This window comes from Camelina sativa, chromosome 9 (genome assembly GCF_030686135.1).
Source record: "Camelina sativa cultivar CO46 ecotype springtype chromosome 9, ASM3068613v1".
NCBI classification, from domain to species: Eukaryota; Viridiplantae; Streptophyta; class Magnoliopsida; order Brassicales; family Brassicaceae; genus Camelina; species Camelina sativa.
Genome location: NC_141888.1, coordinates 31,764,565 through 31,782,682, shown reverse-complemented (window position 1 = coordinate 31,782,682; position 18,118 = coordinate 31,764,565). Strand labels below are relative to the sequence as shown.

Genomic DNA, 18,118 nt, shown 5'->3' with positions numbered 1-18,118 from the left:
TACAACGATCTTGTTTAGTCTGCGAATTCCCAAGAATCGAAGTCTTCTTATTGCGTTGAGAACACACTTGTTCTGGCCGTAATAAGGATTAAGAGAAGAAAAGTTCATCAATAAATTCAATAATAAAAGTTCTGCCTTACAATCAAGGAATCGAGTTCCTTATATAGAGAAAAACCAATACCTAAGAAATGTTAAGTTTCTATTGTGAAGAATTAAGTAAAAGGAAAACACCAACTCTTATTGCCAAAAGAAAGAAAAAAGGAAGAAAAAAACAGAGCAAGAGAAAAGGAAGAAAAACAGAGACACCGACTAAAATCATCACCCTGCATCATATAATATCTTATCTATTTTAAAAGTTATATTTTTCTTTTAGCCACCGTTCTTTAGAAAAATAAAACTAAGTTGAGATTTAAATATATTCAATGCTTGAAGGTCCTTATTACAGACAAGAAAAGAAAGCCACAGAAAAAAATAATGAATGTTGTTTTCAAAAAGGTTTTCCAGAACTTTCACTACCTATATTTAGTTGCTCTTTTTGCATGACAGTTATATCTTTTTACTTACTTCACATCTATAGCATGAATTGCGTTTAATTGAAAAAAGTTTAAACAATTTTATTCATTACATGCAAATATTTTATTGACAAGTTTACAATAAACATTTTTAAAATACAAAAATTTTAATATAAGCAAACAAATTTTTAATCACGAACCATTATAAATCATATAATAACAAAATAAATTAAAACAAATTTTTATCAAAAAAAATTTACCCCGCAGTTTTCCGCGAGTTAATATTTAGAAGAAATATATCTATTTAGATTCTTGCTGTACATATAATTTGTTTTTCTTTTCTTTTTTCTGTCAGATTTCTTGCTATTTTAATGTTTGAACAAATATATATTTTTCTATTTTCTTTAAAATTTGACTTTTACTAAGAAGTTTCATGGAAACATTGAACAAAATAAAAAAAAAATTTGTCTTATGGAAAATCAATGTTGACCAAACGAGAGAAAAAAAACCTCAAATGAAGCTTTAAACATATGAAGATTGTCATATTCACTATAAGAAATAAATATGCGATATATACAGTATACGTATGTTTTTCGATGGACGTAAAAAATAAAAAATTAAAGAATGGTAATGGGCTTTGAGTATATCCCAGAAAGCCTTTTAACAAGGATTAGCTTAAACGCGTATCCCACATCGGAAGTTTACGAGAGATTGATAGTGAAAGTTTTATTATAAATAGACTTGACTCTCCGTAAGATTAAAAGCACGCAGCCATGTGGTGAGCACAAAGCGAACTATTCTTTCGCCTTTTACTAAAGAATACCGTGTGCTCTCCACACTTAAGTGGCATACGCCTATTTTTGGAGGGCTCTCACTCCACCGTGAGTCCCAACAATCTCCTTTAGTCTGAATATTTTATTTTGTTGCCTCGAACTTTGTTTGCGGTTATTGGACCATTCTAAGCCCAATAGGATTTGTATAAATTGATGCATAATATGAAATTGAATTTTACTGTAAAAGAGAAAGATCGTATAGGAAGTAGGAACGAAACAAGGATATCTTTTTTGTATATATATGCTGCAAGTTGAACAACGACGTTGAGCAAGTGGAGCATTTAAGGTGGAACACGTAGTAACATTAAAAAAACTCGTCCTTAGGTTGTTGTTGTCTGTATCTCGTTTAGGATTCTCTCCAGCAGCTATGAACCTCTTGGTTGTCGTTTCAGCTGTCTTCTTCCTCGTTATCTCCGTCGCCTATCTTCCTCTGCTCAGTGACTTATGTAATGAACGCCTTACCATTCCTAAGCTTCCTTTTTGTCTCAAAATAGAATTTATTTGGACTGTTTTTGACTGATTCGATTCACGTTTCGCACAGATTGGTCAGCTCTCAAGTCGCTTCTTACACCACCGGTTGGTATCGTCGCGGATTTGTTAGTGAGAAATGGAACAATCTTCACCAGCGATACTTCTTTGCCGTTTGCTGATTCCATGGCGATTCGTAATGGCAGGATTCTTAAAGTTGGAAGCTTTTCAACTCTCAAGGTCCTTCACACTTCTTTCAATGTTCAATATGGTTGTTGCTTTATTAGTTGTGTTCAAGTGGTTTGATGACTTTGTCTGCTGCTTTTATACATACTTCATTAGCATGAATGAATCTGAAAGTTTGTTGCTTTTTTACCGTTCTCATGTAATTTGTAATATTTCGATGAAGACAGGGTTTCATAGGAGATGGAACTATTGAGGTGAACTTGGAAGGGAAGGTTGTAGTGCCTGGACTTATTGATTCACATGTTCATTTTATTTCTGGGGGATTGCAGGTGATTATGCAAACTTATATTCTGTGTTCTTTACTCTTGAACAGCTGAACTAATATGTATATTGTCAAGTTGACCTGAAAGTAGATGATTACATGCCATTGTTTGATCAGATTTGGACATGAAACAATATACTTTACTCTCTCGTTTGACTTATCTCCTTTACATTTAATGTTTTTTCGCTTGAGCATAGATGGCCCAAGTTGGACTTCGTGGAGTGAGTCAAAAAGATGAGTTTTGTAAACTGGTGAAGGACGCTGTGCAGAGTAATTAAATATTTCATTATCTTGAACAATCATATTATTGTAGTTACACTTACACTCCTTTATTGGTGTCTGTTTTTAGTTATGTGTGTACAGTGTACAGTGAACACTGCATTTATCTGATGAACAACAATTTTCAGATGCACAAGAAGGCACATGGATTCTAGGTGGTGGATGGAACAATGATGTTTGGGGAGGAGAAATGCCCTCTGCATCATGGATTGATGATATCTCCCCTCATAATCCTGTATGAAGCCTGCTGACTTTTCTCTGCTTGTCAATAGTCAACATATCGCTTTACTTATGTTTATTTCTCTTTATTTAGGTTTGGTTGATTAGGATGGATAGTCATATGGCACTGGCAAACTCCCTTGCGCTTAGGATGGCTGGTGTTACCAGTTTAACGGAAGATCCAGTTGGTGGAACCATAATGAGGATGCCTAGTGGCGGTATTGCTTTCTTTTTTTAAGTAATGTGTATATACATCTAATATGTGGCCTGCTTATGCTTCCAATACTTGGATTTGCAGAGGAACTTTATATTTTGTGAGTGTATACTTATCATCAGCTGGTACTTGATTTTATGGTTGAATCAATGCAGAGCCGACAGGTCTTTTGATAGATGCTGCTATGGAGCTTGTCACTCCCTGGGTTAAAGAAATCTCTGTAGATGAACGTAGGGAAGCACTTTTTAGAGCTAGCAAATATGCTTTGACTAGAGGCGTAACAACTGTTGTTGATCTTGGAAGATACTTTCCTGGCACTACGGATGAGCTCATCTGGAAAGACTTTCAAGGTGCAATATATCAAATTTAAACTTGCTTGCTGCTAAATTAGAGAAAATTTGATGACTCTTTACCTGACAGCTATAGAATAGAAACTCATTTGAGTTCCATACTCCTTTTTATGGTACAGATGTCTATCTATGGGCTGATTCCTCGAAGAAGATGATGATACGGACTTGCTTGTTTTTCCCGATAACGACATGGTCACGCTTAATGGTATGATTTCTTCAGAAGCAACTCTTGTTCTCTGATAAATAGAATAGAGTATATGTACAAGCAGTTTTGTGCTTCTTTAGCATGATAAACTTAAGCATATTTTATAGCATTCTTCATCTTCATGTTTTGCAATTTACAGAGATTTCTCATTTTTCATTGTGATCTGCATCTCATATATCGTCAGTGTAACTTTGGCCGTTCCTGATTTTCAAATTCTCTTTCCATGTTTGATGTGCTTTCAAACTTGAGCATATTCTCTTTTCACAGTAACTGCATTTACTTAAAATTCTGTTTTGAACTTCATACTTGTAGGATCTTAAGCTTCAGATGGGATCTGTACTGAGTGAATGGTTGTATCTAGGTGGCGTCAAAGCATTTCTTGATGGCTCTCTAGGTTCTAACAGTGCACTTTTTTACGAGGTGATCAGAATACTATTAATTTCTAATCCATCTCCTATATATTCCTTGAAATTATTTTCATATTACTCATATTATATCCTTCAGCAGCACTAAAAAGTCCCACGTCTTATATGTGTTTGCAGGAATATGTTGATACACCTAGGAATTATGGGTTATTAGTGATGGATCCTGAGAAACTTTCCAACTTCACAATGGCAGCAGACAAATCAGGGCTTCAGGTGTTTCCCTGTTTACTTCTGTCCATTGTTTGCTCATCTTCCTATTTAGTTTTTCTTATTTATCTTATTCTGCTACGATCAAGGTTGCTATCCATGCAATAGGCGACAAAGCAAATGACATGATCCTTGACATGTACGAATTCGTTGCTGCAACTAATGGAGACCGAGATAGAAGATTTAGGGTGAAGTTTGCTATTTAAAAACCTATTCCTCTGAGCTATTTGCTTCTTCTGTCTGTACTTTAATATCTCTGACGTCCTGGTTACAGATTGAGCATGCCCAACATTTGGCACCAGGATCAGCCAACCGGTTTGGTCAACTTCAGATTGTAGCTTCAGTTCAGGTAATTAGTTACTTCCCGGCATTGAGCATTTTGGGCTTAAAACTCACTTTCTTGATCTAACACATCTAATACTCGTGTACAGCCGGATCATTTGCTTGATGATGCTGAATCTGTTGTTAAGAAGCTCGGTTCTGAGAGAGGCCTAACGGAGTCTTATCTATTCCAATCTCTCTTAAATGGCAATGCACTCTTGGCGCTTGGTTCAGACTGGCCTGTACGTTTTCGATAATCTCCACATATATTCAAACTATGAATTCAAGCTTAACTTTGTGAATTTTCCCTCCAGGTAGCAGACATTAACCCGTTGAACAGTATTAGAACCGCGGTGAAACGAATACCTCCCAAGTGGAGTCACGCTTGGATTCCATCTGAACGCATCACTTTTACCGATGCGCTTGCTGCGTATTAAGCTTCTTCTCTAAACAATTTCAAAGTCTTTTTACTCTACTTTACTAAATGCATTTTTCTCAAGCATTCTTGATATTGATAATCGCAGGGTCACGATATCAGCTGCACGAGCAGCGTTTCTGGATCATCACATAGGGTCTTTAACTCCTGGGAAGCTTGCGGATTTTGCTGTTTTGTCAACAAGTTCGTGGGATGAGTTCTCGAAAGACGGCTCTGCTTCAGTGTTTGCAACTTATGTAGGAGGAAAGCAATTGTATCCATGAATGATGAAATCTCTAAATCTTAGAAACTAAGGATTGTATTATTTCTCAATTTTTTTTCTAGGCCTCATGGAAATGTATATTTGATATGATAATGACATTTGGCTTTCATATATTCAAGAAACAAGAAATCTTAAAAACTTTAGAAATATTAAAGAAAGTGTTGTTGGTGATGAGTAGTCCACTCCACGCACGAGAGACATGGACGCGGGAAGAAAAGCCAATGAGTTTGTGTAGCTGTACTATATCATTGCATATAGAGAGGCTAATGAAGTTGTTATCAAAGGGATTCGCATAATTTAACATTTTGGTTTCAAGTGGAACGTGGCATTAAATTAATCCTTGGCTGTTGTTAACTTGTTGTATCTGTTTTTAGACTTACTCCGACCACTGTGAAATTAATTTGTTGTATATATAACGTAACCCCTTCAAGTTGAACAAAAAGAGTTGACGAAGTTGAGCCATTACAAGTGGAACGTAATATTAGATTTGTCCTTCGTTGTTGTTTTAAATTTCTCCGGCAGCTATGAACCTCTTCGTTGTCGTTTCGGCTGTCATCTTCCTCCTTATCTCCGTCGCGTATCTTCCTCTGCTCACTGACTTATGTAATGACTAAGTTGAACTTATTTCTGTCTTCTTTATTCTTGAACTCATATGTATATTGTCTAAGTTAACCTATACTCTCTCGTTTACCTTATCTCCTTTTCAGTTAATGTTTTTTTTTCTCTTGTGCATAGATGGCCCAAGTTGAACTTGGCGGAGTGAGTCATAAAGATGAGTTTTGTAAACTGGTGAAGGACGCGGTGCAGAGTAATTAATATTTCATTATCTTGAAGTCGAACAATCATATTGTGGTTACACTTTCATTCCTTTATTGGTGTATGTTTTTAGTTATTTGTGTACAGTGTACAGTGAACATTCTTATAGTAGTGGGAGAGTGAGCATTTATATTCATTATGCTGCATTTATGTGATGAACAACAAATTTCAGATGCGAAAAAATACCAGATCTTTTACTAAATAATACCATTCACCTTCAATATTGCATTTCTTTGAAGCTAGAAATAAGACTTGTTAATATTCAATTCGAGTTTGTCGTTTGGTTTTGTACTTTAGTAGCTTGTATATTTTTGGTTCTTGTTGAAGATGTTGAATGTTGCATTTGGAAAAGTTATGGGAATCCATCTCGACCATTAGTAACTTGATTGTTTTCGTTCCTCTGGTTTAGTCTTTTGCTTCTGAAAACCAATAATGTCACATAGTCTCTTGGGGTCCTGATTTTGTTGAAGATTGTTTTTTTCTTTCCATGTGATGCATCCGTCTGGTATTTATTTGTTCATATAATGTATGTTTGTGTACGTTAAAACTTCTTTTAGTTACTTTTTTGGTGGCGGAAAGGTCAAGTATGTATATTTCTTGACAAAAGTATCCTTGGAGAATAAGTTTGTTTAGTGCTTCCATTAATACAGAATGCTACAAGTGTCTGAAGGTTTTCCCTGTGGACATGCAGAAAATAATGGTAAACAACATTCATATATTATGGAACTGATCAATGATTTCTCCATTTAGCTATGACCAATTCGCAGTGTCTTCACATGCCTCTTAATCTTTAAGAACCGCCGAACACCTGAATCAGCAAAAAGAATAGACACAACCATAAATATGATAACATATGCATGTAAATGAGGCGTGCTAAACCGGAACAGCCAATGAAAACCATAGTGGGGTCAGATATATATGATAGTCGATAGATTCGGGTTGGAAAGCTGCACACAGATACTATACGAGTCTAACCAGCACACTAAGTATTAATAATCAGTTAAGCTTTAAGATACAACCGACTGACTATGCATACTGATTTGATTTGAGCAATTAGGCAAATGAGGCAATCTATAAACGTACTAGTTGGACTAGCAATGCATTAGTTCAACAGGTTTCAATGTGGGCTCGATTTAGGTTTAAGCAGCTACTATATATGCTGAGATTGATCTACTACCCCAGCTAAGCAGCCTCGGCCATGTAAACGACCTGTGATGCTTCTCACCTAATTCTACTAAACAAAAACTTATTTGTTCTACAAACATAAGAGAAAGAGTACTGACCGATGCTAGGACATCCGTGGAGAGCCCAGGCTTGCTCTGAGATGTCTCATTTTTAATTGAATTCTTCTGTCTGAACTGGCGAATCCACCCTCTGTGGAAAGATTGGTGCTGCTTCAGCATTGCTACCCGAATCTTTCGTTTCTGCCCACCGCAAAAAAACAGAAACATTACAAACTAAATATCAAGTTAGAGTAGTGAGATTTACAGAGAGAGGAACAAACAATCGAATTCCTCCTAACGAGAAGGCCTATAAGGCTATAAGTCAATTCTAGAAGTTTTGATAGCAAATATTAAGAGATCACAAGCTAATAAATTTTCAGACAACCAGGCAACTAACATATAAGAAAGAGTATTTCTCAATTTAAAACAGCGCTTTCGAAAGAGTGAGCACCTTTTCCATTCGTGCATCTATCTATCTATCTCAGTCATGGCACGCGACTTCTCTATTTTAGATAGATAAAAGTTCTTCTCTCTCTTTGCAGCAGAAAGAACCATGTTTAGTTTCTGTTCCCGTATAGCACTTTTGTATGCTGCACAAAGCAAATCCCTTTGTAGATTAGAGATCATATAGAAAAGTAAAATGGTCAAGAAGTTCAGCAGGAGAAGTTGTGTGGTTAACAATACCAATTTCTTCAGTACGATCATCCCATTTAAATTTGGTCAAGTATTTGACGTTCCAAATATCATAGTATATTGATGACTTCTTTTTCCCCCCTGAGCAAAGAAAACAGCAAACATTAATAATCACTTACGTGTAGATTTAACCTGTTGTCGACTATACATACTCAGATGACTCATTAGTAATATACCAATTTGTTCTCCATTCAGCATATCTGCAACCCGTTTAGCTACACTTTTCTTAGCAAACTCCACCCACCTACAGTCAGTGAACAGAATAAGATACAAAAAAGAATCCAAATTATCAATGTGGAGAAGTGTTTTGAACCCATATCTTTAAACATACCCTTCAGAAAACATTTGCCCACGAAATCCACCAGCACGCTTACGGTGCACTTGTGCTTCAGGACCTGAATAGAAATTGACTAAATGTATCAGCTAATTTCGATATACAGAATGACCAACACGTGTTTTTTTTTTTTTTTTTTTACATTAAAACAAGGACTCAAAAGTATAAAAAACCTCACCTTCAGGTGCAAGATAAATCCTTCCAAGTTCTCCAAATTGAGAGAGAATCTGGCGAAGTCTAACGTGATCCATGTGTGGTGGGATACGACTCAAGTAGCAAACCCCTCTATTGTCAGCTTTAGAAGCTTCCTTAAGCAATTTCTCTTTCAACTTCTTCTTCTTCCTATCAGCCTTTTGACTACTCTTCATTGTTTCCTTCGACTCCTCCTCATCCTGGGAAATCCCATTCGTAAGCTCGTCGTCACTCTGCATCATTCTTCAGCAGCTGCTGAAATCATGATATTGTTGTTGATACGCAAAATATCATGATGAGGCTGCGGTTGATGATAGTCGACAGTAGGAGGCTGCTGCTGCTCATTCTCTTCGTCCTCTGCTTTCTTCTGCTTGTTTATTGCTTGTGTACTCCGATAGATCTTGCACAAAGAATAGTCCTATACACGCACCAACCAAAATAAAACTCACAATAAAATAAAAACAAAAACTTAATAATTAACTTGGGAACCAAGAAACGCATAGATACCTTGCAGAAGCAGAAGGCGGACACTGATCAACCCAGTATTCATGCATCAACCAACTAGTTTTTACGCCATTAGGTTGTTTCCCAACGTAGTATCTTAGTGCGGTTTTGTTACCAACGAGGCCTTGTCCACCGTCAATCTCATTGGAACCAACTGTTGCGTGCCAGTATCCGCCTTTGTCGTAACGTTTCTGCTTTTTCCCACCTTTACCCATCTTGTTCTTCTTCGATATAAAGAACCATTCTGTATCATTACCCTTCTTGAATTTCACTACGTACATATTTCCAAAACAAATACAAGTAAGCGATTGCACAAAGAGAAAGAAAAGATAAAGTTGATAAAAATAAACTTAAATAATTAAAGAGTAATGAATTTGTTCTACATGGAGACAAACCTGTTAGTTCTCCTGGATTGGACTCGTAGATGTTCACGAGATGAATAGGAAGGTCGACCAAAAAGTCTCTGTTTCCGCCCAAGTAGTCTCGTTTCCGGCAAAGTAGCAAGAAGACGTCCAAGTCGTTTGGTCTAAAGTTAAAACCTGGCGGAAAGGAAAATCGTCTTGTCGGAGGAGGAGAAGACAAACTATGATCAGCTGAAGAAGAAGGATTCCCTGACGGTTCCGATTCCGCTTCTGGCAAGGATCTTTCTTTACGCTTGTTTCTTCCAGGCATCGACATCATCGAGTAGCTTTAGACAATCAGATATCAAAGTATCAAAGTACGTAATATGATTTATAAGAGCTTCAACGTAGGTTTATGATATATGCATGTATCTTTTGTTTATATGGATTGTAATAAGACGGTGGCCATATATACATAATGAATTTTAATCAAAATTTTGAAAAGATATACAATATGTATTTGGATTCGAAATAGATTAGATTTAGATATGTTTCGAGACTTATTTGATATTATCTTTGTTCATCTAAATATATTTAAAGTTTTTATCTTTGTTATTCAAAAATAAGAGGAAAAAAAAAAGAATTGACCGATGCTAGGACATTTGTGGAGAGCTAAAGGTTTGCGCTGAGATTTCTCACTCTTCTGTGTTTAGAGATTGGTGATAAAGTTCACAAATTTGTCGTTAATGACAAAATGCATCCGGAGTCTGCACATATTTACTCAGAAATCAGGGAAGTAATCCACCGTGCCATTCTAGCTGGTTACAAGCCAGAGGACTCGAACGAAACTACTCCTACTCTCTCTGACCGGTGTTTAGGATCTGCAGATACATTTCACAGTGAAAAATTGGCTATTGCATATGGATTGATGAGAACTCCGGCAGGAACAACACTTCGGATCACAAAGAATCTGAGAGTTTGCAGAGATTTCCATTCTTTTACAAAATGTGTATCAAAAGCTTTCGGAAGGGATGATATAGTTCGACTTCATCACTTCTCATGCAACGAGTACTGGTGACAACAATATTCTCAGTCAGCCTAAAAAAAAAGGTTTTTTTCATTAGCTTGGTTTACTCTCTATCGGTGTTAGATTCGTGTGCATTACGCTAATGGATAGTTATTCGCATGTTTTACTCTGTGATCGGTGTTTTGTTTCCGCAATGATTTGTTTGCTGAGGATGCAGATGAACTAAATGAATCTTCTGCAACATCAGACTTAAAAGAACCTGGTCTACACGGATCTCTTATATCTGTCCATAGCAAAAGCTACACATATTTAGGCTTTCAGAGGAAAGCAAAAGCTTTTAGGAGAAGAAAAAGAAAAATTGTGTATAAGTGTGTTATATCAAGACATTAAAAGCAACGAAGCATGATCGACCTACAGGCTACAGACACCAACCAAAACTAAACTCATATAAAATTCCAAACATCAGAATCTTAACAGCTTGAAACCCAAGAAAGAAACACATACCATCTGGTTATCGCCAGAAGACTCAAACCAGTATTCATGCATTAACCAACACGTTTTCACATCACTTTGCTGCATGCAGGTGCTGTTTGTTCTTGCAACGAGTAATGGTGACAATATTCGATACAATGTGTAAAATGTTATACAAAATGTATATGGAGCCGGTGATTGCAATTAGATAGAACGAAGACCTTTGGCTTTGGCCAAACGTGCCGAAGAAGAAACAAAACCATGACTGACGTAATAGCTACTCTCTGTTTTTTCTCTGTTTTTCATGATTTATGTAGCCAAAACATTAACAAACCGAAGTAGCTAGGTTGCAATTGTCACAGACCAGTTTAGTTTACTTGTGGCTATTTGAATAAAGTCCTAGTGGTGGCCTCTCACATGATATGAGCGAATTAGCATACAATGTAGTTTACAACATTTGGCATAAAACCAAATCAGTATCCGCGACGGTTCGTGGGAGGCTAATCTCATCTATGAACCAATAATATTTTGGAGCTTCTTCTTCATCATCAGAATTCAGATAAACAAGAATCATCAGATCCTTCTTCAATCTCAACGAGACCAAACCGACATCAGATTATTGTTTGTTCGATTTGTGTCCAGAGATGGTGAGGGTTAACTTGGCTGTCATCATTATCCATTCCTATCCGTATTTAGAACAAAAAATTTAATCAATAATTTCATTTAATACAAAAAATATTACTACAATGCAATATGAGCCGACTTGAGTAGCTAGATTTTTTTTTTTTTTTTATCAACAAAAGATCAGCTCAAACGAGTCAAATGGGTGGGAAATTGTTTACAAACAAAACATGGTGTGAAGAGATATGCGCTTGGTGTGCCAAAGAATCCGCACTTACATTAGCAGTTCTAGAAATTAAAGATAAAGAAAAAGTTGAAAATTCCTTCCTATCAATCTTGAAGTCGTCAAGGTACGCCGAGAAAGCTGGCCAGTCCGAAGGAGAAGACACCATCTTCACCAAGTCTGTAAAGAAAGCCACATTTCTGAAATCATGTCCAATCATGCAGCGCATCGCCCAAATAAAAACTTCAACTTCAGCATGTAATGGAGAAAGTATTCGTCGGAAATTCATGGCTCCCTAGTCGGTGACGCGGACTGGAACGAGGTACACCACCATCCAGCTCCTGCAAAACGGTCACCTGTTTTCCACGATCCATCTAAAAAGTAGCAATAACCCGAGAAAGTCGTGGGTTGGGTAGCAGCTGCCACCCTAACCGGTGGCCCTGAAACTATAGGAGGGCTAGGATCAGTTTCCAAATCCACCTCTGCCTGAGCCTGCGGGATAACTTAGCTAGATTCTGAGCAGAATATCTTATCTTTCTAAAAATATAAAGTATATTATATGCAATGGTTATAATAAACTTAATTATTAAAATAAATGATAAATACGATTAAAATTGAGAAAAACAAAGAATAATATTCTTATTAAAGTTTTTTCTTTCCACATAATTTGATTACATTTTCATTAATTTGTATGAACGGCAATTATCCGGTAATTTATTAACAAACTTTATGTTTACTGTATTCGTTTATGTATAGGAAAAAAGAATGCAATATAATAATTACAGTTTAAATAAAGGAGAAAATAAAATTTCTAAATCAAGAAATATGGATTAACCAACAAAGAAGTGGGCTTGGTGGGCTCTGTAACCAATAAAGAAGTGGGCTTGTTTTTAGTACAAAATATTAGAAAATTTATCGAAAATAACTGTCAGTATGAAAATTTAGAAGATAAATAGAGAGGGCATTAGTATAAATAAGATACTTTTTAATGTTATTAAATAAGGGAGGATACATTTTAGGGTTCTCTCTTGGATACTTTTTTTTTATTCTCTCTCTTTACACCAACTTTTTTGAAATTTGAAATTCAAATTAAAATCTCAAAATGAGGACGTCACTAAGAATGTCAATCTCGTGAGCATCCTAGAACGCCGCCGGCGATGCAGAAGAGAGGCACTGGAAGAACGAAGGTACAGAAACAACTCCGCCAGGGTCGGAAACTGTGGTGATGAAAGTGTCGTCAGCGACAGGAACGAAGAAGACGGTGGAGAGAGATACGATAACATCTGTCATCGGCGGTGAAACAAAATTTTCCATCAGCAAAACAAGCTTGACGATGATAGGAGGTGTTCATAAATCGATTAGGATCATCGCATCTTTCGAGGTACCAGATCAGATCTACTAAAAAAAAACTAATACCAGATCTAATAAAAATTATATTCACCTTCAAAGGCCAAATGTCCTTTCTGGGAAGAAACCAGGGTGGTGGAGATGTCTGAAACCGACGAAGAAAGCAAGGTGGTGGAGATAATCGAGGAGTCGGAGGACGACGGCAAGGGAGAGACTACTTTCCTTATCCTTCCCACGTCGGAGGAGACGATTGTCAGAACTGGGTCTACCATGGTAAGAAACATGACCGGGGACCAGGTGACGAGGATTTACGACAAAGGGATGCACCGCAAACAGATGTTGAGGCTGACAGAAACTATGGAAGCTGAACCTGAAATAAAGATGAAAGTAAAGTTAACTATGGAAGATATCTCACGATTTCATTATTCTCATTTCTCTTCCTTACAAAGACTCATTTATGTCCAACTGGTTTTATATCGAATGGTGTCCTTAAGATCGGACCAAACACATTCCTTTTTTTTAATGAATTCAACTCCACGTCAATGGCTTCTTTCCATTTTAACCAATCTTTACTTTGAGTGCACTCTAATATAGACGTGGGTTCATGATCCTCATTTATTTCAAGTGCTACCTTGTATGCAAATATTTCATCAATGTCGACATCCTTACGGTTCTATTGTATTCCAGACATGATATAATATAGTGGTGTTAATTAGGGCTTTCTCGATCTTCTTTTGTCTCTGTTTCGAGTTCATGTTTTACCCCTAGACATCCCTTCACTTTTTCCCTTTGGTCGAAGGATTTTGAAGACTTTTTACACCTCTTGCCCCTTGGACTCTAATCATTTTTTATAATTATATTTACTTTTACAATTAAAAAACAAAAAGGAAATAAAAGAGTATTCAGCCCATCTCTTCCCTCTTGGATTTGTGTTGTTTTGGGCTTGGTCTGGGCTTTCATTGGATTGTAATAAAACATCATGGACTGAACGAGAGTTGAACGGGAAATATATTAGTTTTTACAACCCAAAAATTATATTACCACTAATTTGTAGTGTTTTACACATTTATTTTGATTTTGTTGCTTTTTTACACACTTGTGAGAGCTTTAATATCATTGAGATCTATGTTCAAATATCATTGATGTTTATATTAATCAAATTGAGATCTATGTTCAAATATCGTTGATGTTTATTTGAACAAAAAGTAAATGTAGCAATAGTATCAATTGGAGATACTAATCGTATATCTATCTATATATATAAAGTTGGCTTTTCTCTCTTTTCCTTCCTCCACCTCATCACTTTTAATTTTTAATTTTAACAAATTAATCCACATCATTAAAGAAACATAAAATCTAAAATTAATGCATCAATTAATTCACTTATTTTATAATATTTTTATAATTACTAAAAATAAAATTTACATTTAAAACTAAAATATTAAACAAAAACAAAATGAAAAAAATATCAAAGTAAAATATAAAGATTTCATAAATATCAAATTAGATATTTTTATCATAACATATAGTAATTGTGTAAATATTTGTAAAACGACTAGAAATAGGAGAAAAATAAAGCGTTATCATATATTTAATAGAACAACAATTACTTTCAACAGTTACAACTATTAGGGTAGAAAAAATAAGAGTTAAAAAAAACACAGAAATTTAAAGGTTTTTAAATCAAGAGATTATTCAATTCTTGGTGTTAAATTATAAATTCATGTTATCGATTAAAAAAGTCAGTTTATTATTTTCAATTATAGTATAATATAATTAGTAATAAAACTTGAGACTATGTTTGTTGATGTTAAATTATAAATTCATGTTACTGATTGAAACTAGAAAGATTTGGTGGATATTATTATTTTCATGTTATTATTTAAAATTCTAAATAGTATAAATAATTAAAGTAGCTTGAGTGATCTATGTTATTTATCGTTTTCAAAATGGTAAAATTTGTTAAACAAAGTTATTTCCAAACAAAAAAAGAGAAAATATTACTCAAGTGCTCAAAAATTAAAATAATATATATATATATATATATATATATTTAAGAGAAATGTATAAGGTTACTTGAAATAAAACATATTAAAGAAAACTTATTCTGAACATCACCAATACCAAAAATAATAGTGAAAAAAATACTAAGAAGAAATTGGAGAAATTTATTTGTAATAAAAAATAATTACAAATGTAGTGGTAGATTGTAGAATTTTAATTGAAATTTAAAAAGTATTATATTTTTGCATAAATACACATATTTAAAAGTTATAATAATCTTATGAGTTTGTAGATTTAGGAAAAATCAAAACAAAAGAACATTATATAGAAACATAGTAGACTATACATATTTTAAAGTAGAAAAAATAATATACCTGAAAATAATTTTTATATATATAAAGTTGGCTTTTCTCTCTTCTCCTTCCTCCACCTCATCACTTTTTATTTTTAATTTTAACAAATTAATCCACATCATTAAAGAAACATAAATCTAAAATTAATGCATCAATTAATTCACTTATTTTATAATATTTTTATAATTACTAAAAATAAAATTTATATTTTAAACTAAAATATTAAACAAAAACAAAATGAAAAAAATATCAAAATAAAATATAAATAAAGATTACATAAATATAAAATTAGATATTTTTATCATAACATATAATAATTGTGTAAATATTTGTAAAACGACTAGAAATAGGAGAAAAATAAAGCGTTATCATATATTTAATAGAACAACAATTAATTTCAATAGTTTCAACTATTAGGGTAGAATAAATAAGAGTTAAAAAAAACACAGAAATTTAAAGGTTTTTAAATCAAGAGATTATTCAATTATTGGTGTTAAATTATAAATTCATGTTATCGATTTAAAAAGTCAGTTTATTATTTTCAATTATAGTATAATATAATTAGTAATATAAACTTGAGACTATGTTTGTTGATGTTAAATTATAAATTCATGTTACTGACTGAAACTAGAAAGATTTGGTGCATGTTATTATTTAAAATTCTAAATAGTATAAATAATTAAAGTAGCTTGAGTGATCTATGCTATTTATCGTTTTTGAAATGGTAAAATTTGTTAAACAAAGTTATTTCCAAACAAAAAGAGAAAATATTAATCAAGTGCTCAAAAATTAAAATAATATATATATATATATATATATATATATATATTTAAGAGAAATGTATAAGGTTACTTGAAATAAAACATATTAAAGAAAACTTATTCTGAACATCACCAATACCAAAAATAATAGTGAAAAAATACTAAGAAGAAATTCGAGAAATCCATTTGTAATAAAAAAATAATTACAAATGTAGTGGTAGATTGTAGAATTTTATTTCAAAAGTATTCTATTTTTTTTTTGCATAAATACACATATTTAAAAGTTATAATAATCTTATGAGTTTGTAGATTTAGGAAAAATCAAAACAGAAGAACATTATATAGAAACATAGTAGACTATACATATTTTAAAGTAGAAAAAATAATATACCTGAAAATAATTTTTCTTTTGTCAAACAATTAAGATAAAATGTATTCTTTGATGTTATAATGTGATGTTTATAGATAGAAATGAGTCCAATTATGAGATTCATTACTAGGAAGCAAAATTTACGTGTAATACAACACTGTCAAAGAAACTTCACGACAAAGAATGTGTATATTCTCTAAGTTTTTTTTTTACGTCTATGTTAGTAAGTAATGATCACTCAACCGATAAAATAAAATATTGGAAGATGAAAAAATATGAAAAATAGTTATGATATGTCTTTATAATCAATATAATATAAGTGAGATAATAGAATGTGAAAAAGAGTAGATGCAATAGATGACGAGTGTATACTGGAAAATAAAGAAAAAAAATAATTGTGACAAGTATTAAAAGAAATATAGAACTTATATATCACTTAATAAAATAAATTAATTTGACATCGATATAGATTTATATTTTTAATCTTAAATATAATTATATTCAGCAGTTTGCATATATAAATATAAAATTATAGTCTCGCGCGTGCGCGGGTTATAACTCTAGTATAGTAATAAAATGGTGTTATTACCAGACGTTTTTCTATAAACATGAGATATGCTTGATAACTGTACAACGGCGGATATAAAGGACCCGACCGATTTTAGCCATGTGAGCACTGATCGAGTTCATACTGCAGATTTTTTCTTTAATCATGTTACTTTACTGTTAAAAATGATTATTCAAGTTTATGTTAAAGCAAGGGGAAAGCTTGTCTCATTTTCATTAGACATAATAGAGTATATATAGGGGATACAACTTGGTGAACAAGCATTAGGTTATAACCTAATGGACTATTAATGGGCCTTAATGGACATCCACTAAATCATACATAACACTCCCCCTTGGATGTCCATTGTAATTGAATATATGTAAATGCGCGTAAGATGGTGCCTCATTAAAAACCTTACCAGGAAAACCCAATGGGAAAAACCATGGTTAAGGGAAAAAGAGTGCAACACGCATTTACTCCCCCTGATGAGTGCATCCGTCAAGATCCTTGAGACGGTGTAGTCCAAGGAGAAAAACTAATTTCTTGAAAGTAGCAGTTGGAAGCGCCTTGGTGAATAAGTTACCGAGTTTGGTGGTTGCAAACTAAACTTGTCATCACCTCAATCTTTGCTTGGTCAACGAATTTTTTATTTGTTTTGAACTTGTACCACTTGAACTTCTCCGGCCTTTTGTACATAATATAGGGGAGTTGTCGCAGGATTGAACTTGTACCACTTGAACTTCTCCGGCCTTTTGTAGTTCATGTGTGAAGAAGAACTTAGGTAAAATGTGCTTTGTCCGATCTCTCTTGATGTAACCTTCCTTGAGCTGTGCGATACAGGCGGTATTGTCCTCATATAGTACAGTTGGCTTCTTATTATCATTCATACCACAATCTGACCTGATGTGTTGAGTCATCGACCTCAACCAAACACACTCACGGCTGGCTTCATGCATTGCCAAAATCTCCGCATGATTAGATGAAGTGGCTGCAATGGTCTACTTCATAGAACGCCATGAGATTGCTGTACCACCGTGCGTAAACACATA

The 18,118-nt window shown here is 34.0% G+C and overlaps 3 protein-coding genes, 1 non-coding gene and 1 pseudogene across 5 annotated transcripts; 3 read left to right on the top strand and 2 right to left on the bottom strand.

Moving 5' to 3' along the window:
* Positions 1–1,275: 1,275 nt before the first annotated feature.
* Positions 1,276–5,377, top strand: LOC104712232 (protein LONG AFTER FAR-RED 3). Of its 2 annotated transcripts, none has more exons than XM_010429084.3 (15): positions 1,276–1,791; positions 1,887–2,053; positions 2,227–2,328; positions 2,519–2,591; positions 2,729–2,835; positions 2,914–3,037; positions 3,189–3,383; positions 3,503–3,588; positions 3,901–4,008; positions 4,131–4,226; positions 4,310–4,408; positions 4,495–4,569; positions 4,652–4,783; positions 4,856–4,971; positions 5,066–5,377. In XM_010429084.3, the coding sequence occupies exons 1-15, from the start codon at positions 1,713–1,715 to the stop codon at positions 5,238–5,240; spliced, it is 1,734 nt and encodes a 577-aa protein (XP_010427386.2). In that variant the 5' UTR covers positions 1,276–1,712; the 3' UTR covers positions 5,241–5,377. The 2 variants fall into 2 exon arrangements, with proteins under 2 accessions (XP_010427386.2, XP_087320801.1); XM_087464675.1 differs by having other exon boundaries at positions 1,579–1,791; positions 2,671–2,835.
* LOC147939048 (U5 spliceosomal RNA) lies at positions 1,282–1,399 on the top strand. The gene has a single exon (XR_015567679.1). It is a non-coding gene; the product is annotated as a U5 spliceosomal RNA (small nuclear RNA).
* A 2,369-nt stretch (positions 5,378–7,746) lies between the features above and the next one.
* Positions 7,747–8,736, bottom strand: LOC109126482 (pre-rRNA-processing protein esf2-like). Its single transcript, XM_019230054.2, has 5 exons — positions 8,484–8,736; positions 8,303–8,366; positions 8,148–8,215; positions 7,963–8,052; positions 7,747–7,868 (listed from the first exon to the last, which is right to left on the bottom strand). The coding sequence occupies exons 1-5, from the start codon at positions 8,734–8,736 to the stop codon at positions 7,747–7,749; spliced, it is 597 nt and encodes a 198-aa protein (XP_019085599.1).
* Positions 8,736–9,679, bottom strand: LOC109126481 (NAC domain-containing protein 55-like). Its single transcript, XM_019230053.1, has 3 exons — positions 9,397–9,679; positions 8,995–9,272; positions 8,736–8,915 (listed from the first exon to the last, which is right to left on the bottom strand). Exons 1-3 carry the CDS (start codon positions 9,677–9,679, stop codon positions 8,736–8,738), a joined length of 741 nt encoding a protein of 246 aa, XP_019085598.1.
* Positions 9,680–10,096: 417 nt separating this feature from the next.
* LOC147939047 (pentatricopeptide repeat-containing protein At3g56550 pseudogene) lies at positions 10,097–10,420 on the top strand (annotated as a pseudogene).
* The last annotated feature ends 7,698 nt before the right edge of the window (positions 10,421–18,118 follow it).

Coding starts and splice junctions, on each gene's coding strand:
- LOC104712232 (XM_010429084.3), top strand. CDS start 1,713: ATGAACCTCTTGGTTGTCGTTTCAGCTGTCTTCTTCCTCGTTATCTCC. Junction 3,038..3,188: donor AATGAGGATGCCTAGTGGCG/GTATTGCTTTCT, acceptor GAATCAATGCAG/AGCCGACAGGTCTTTTGATA. Junction 3,384..3,502: donor CATCTGGAAAGACTTTCAAG/GTGCAATATATC, acceptor TTTATGGTACAG/ATGTCTATCTATGGGCTGAT.
- LOC109126481 (XM_019230053.1), bottom strand. CDS start 9,679: ATGTCGATGCCTGGAAGAAACAAGCGTAAAGAAAGATCCTTGCCAGAA. Junction 9,273..9,396: donor CAATCCAGGAGAACTAACAG/GTTTGTCTCCAT, acceptor ATATGTACGTAG/TGAAATTCAAGAAGGGTAAT. Junction 8,916..8,994: donor CTTCTGCAAGGTATCTATGC/GTTTCTTGGTTC, acceptor GTGCGTGTATAG/GACTATTCTTTGTGCAAGAT.
- LOC109126482 (XM_019230054.2), bottom strand. CDS start 8,736: ATGCAGAGTGACGACGAGCTTACGAATGGGATTTCCCAGGATGAGGAG. Junction 8,367..8,483: donor GATTTATCTTGCACCTGAAG/GTGAGGTTTTTT, acceptor ATTTCTATTCAG/GTCCTGAAGCACAAGTGCAC. Junction 8,216..8,302: donor GGGCAAATGTTTTCTGAAGG/GTATGTTTAAAG, acceptor CACTGACTGTAG/GTGGGTGGAGTTTGCTAAGA.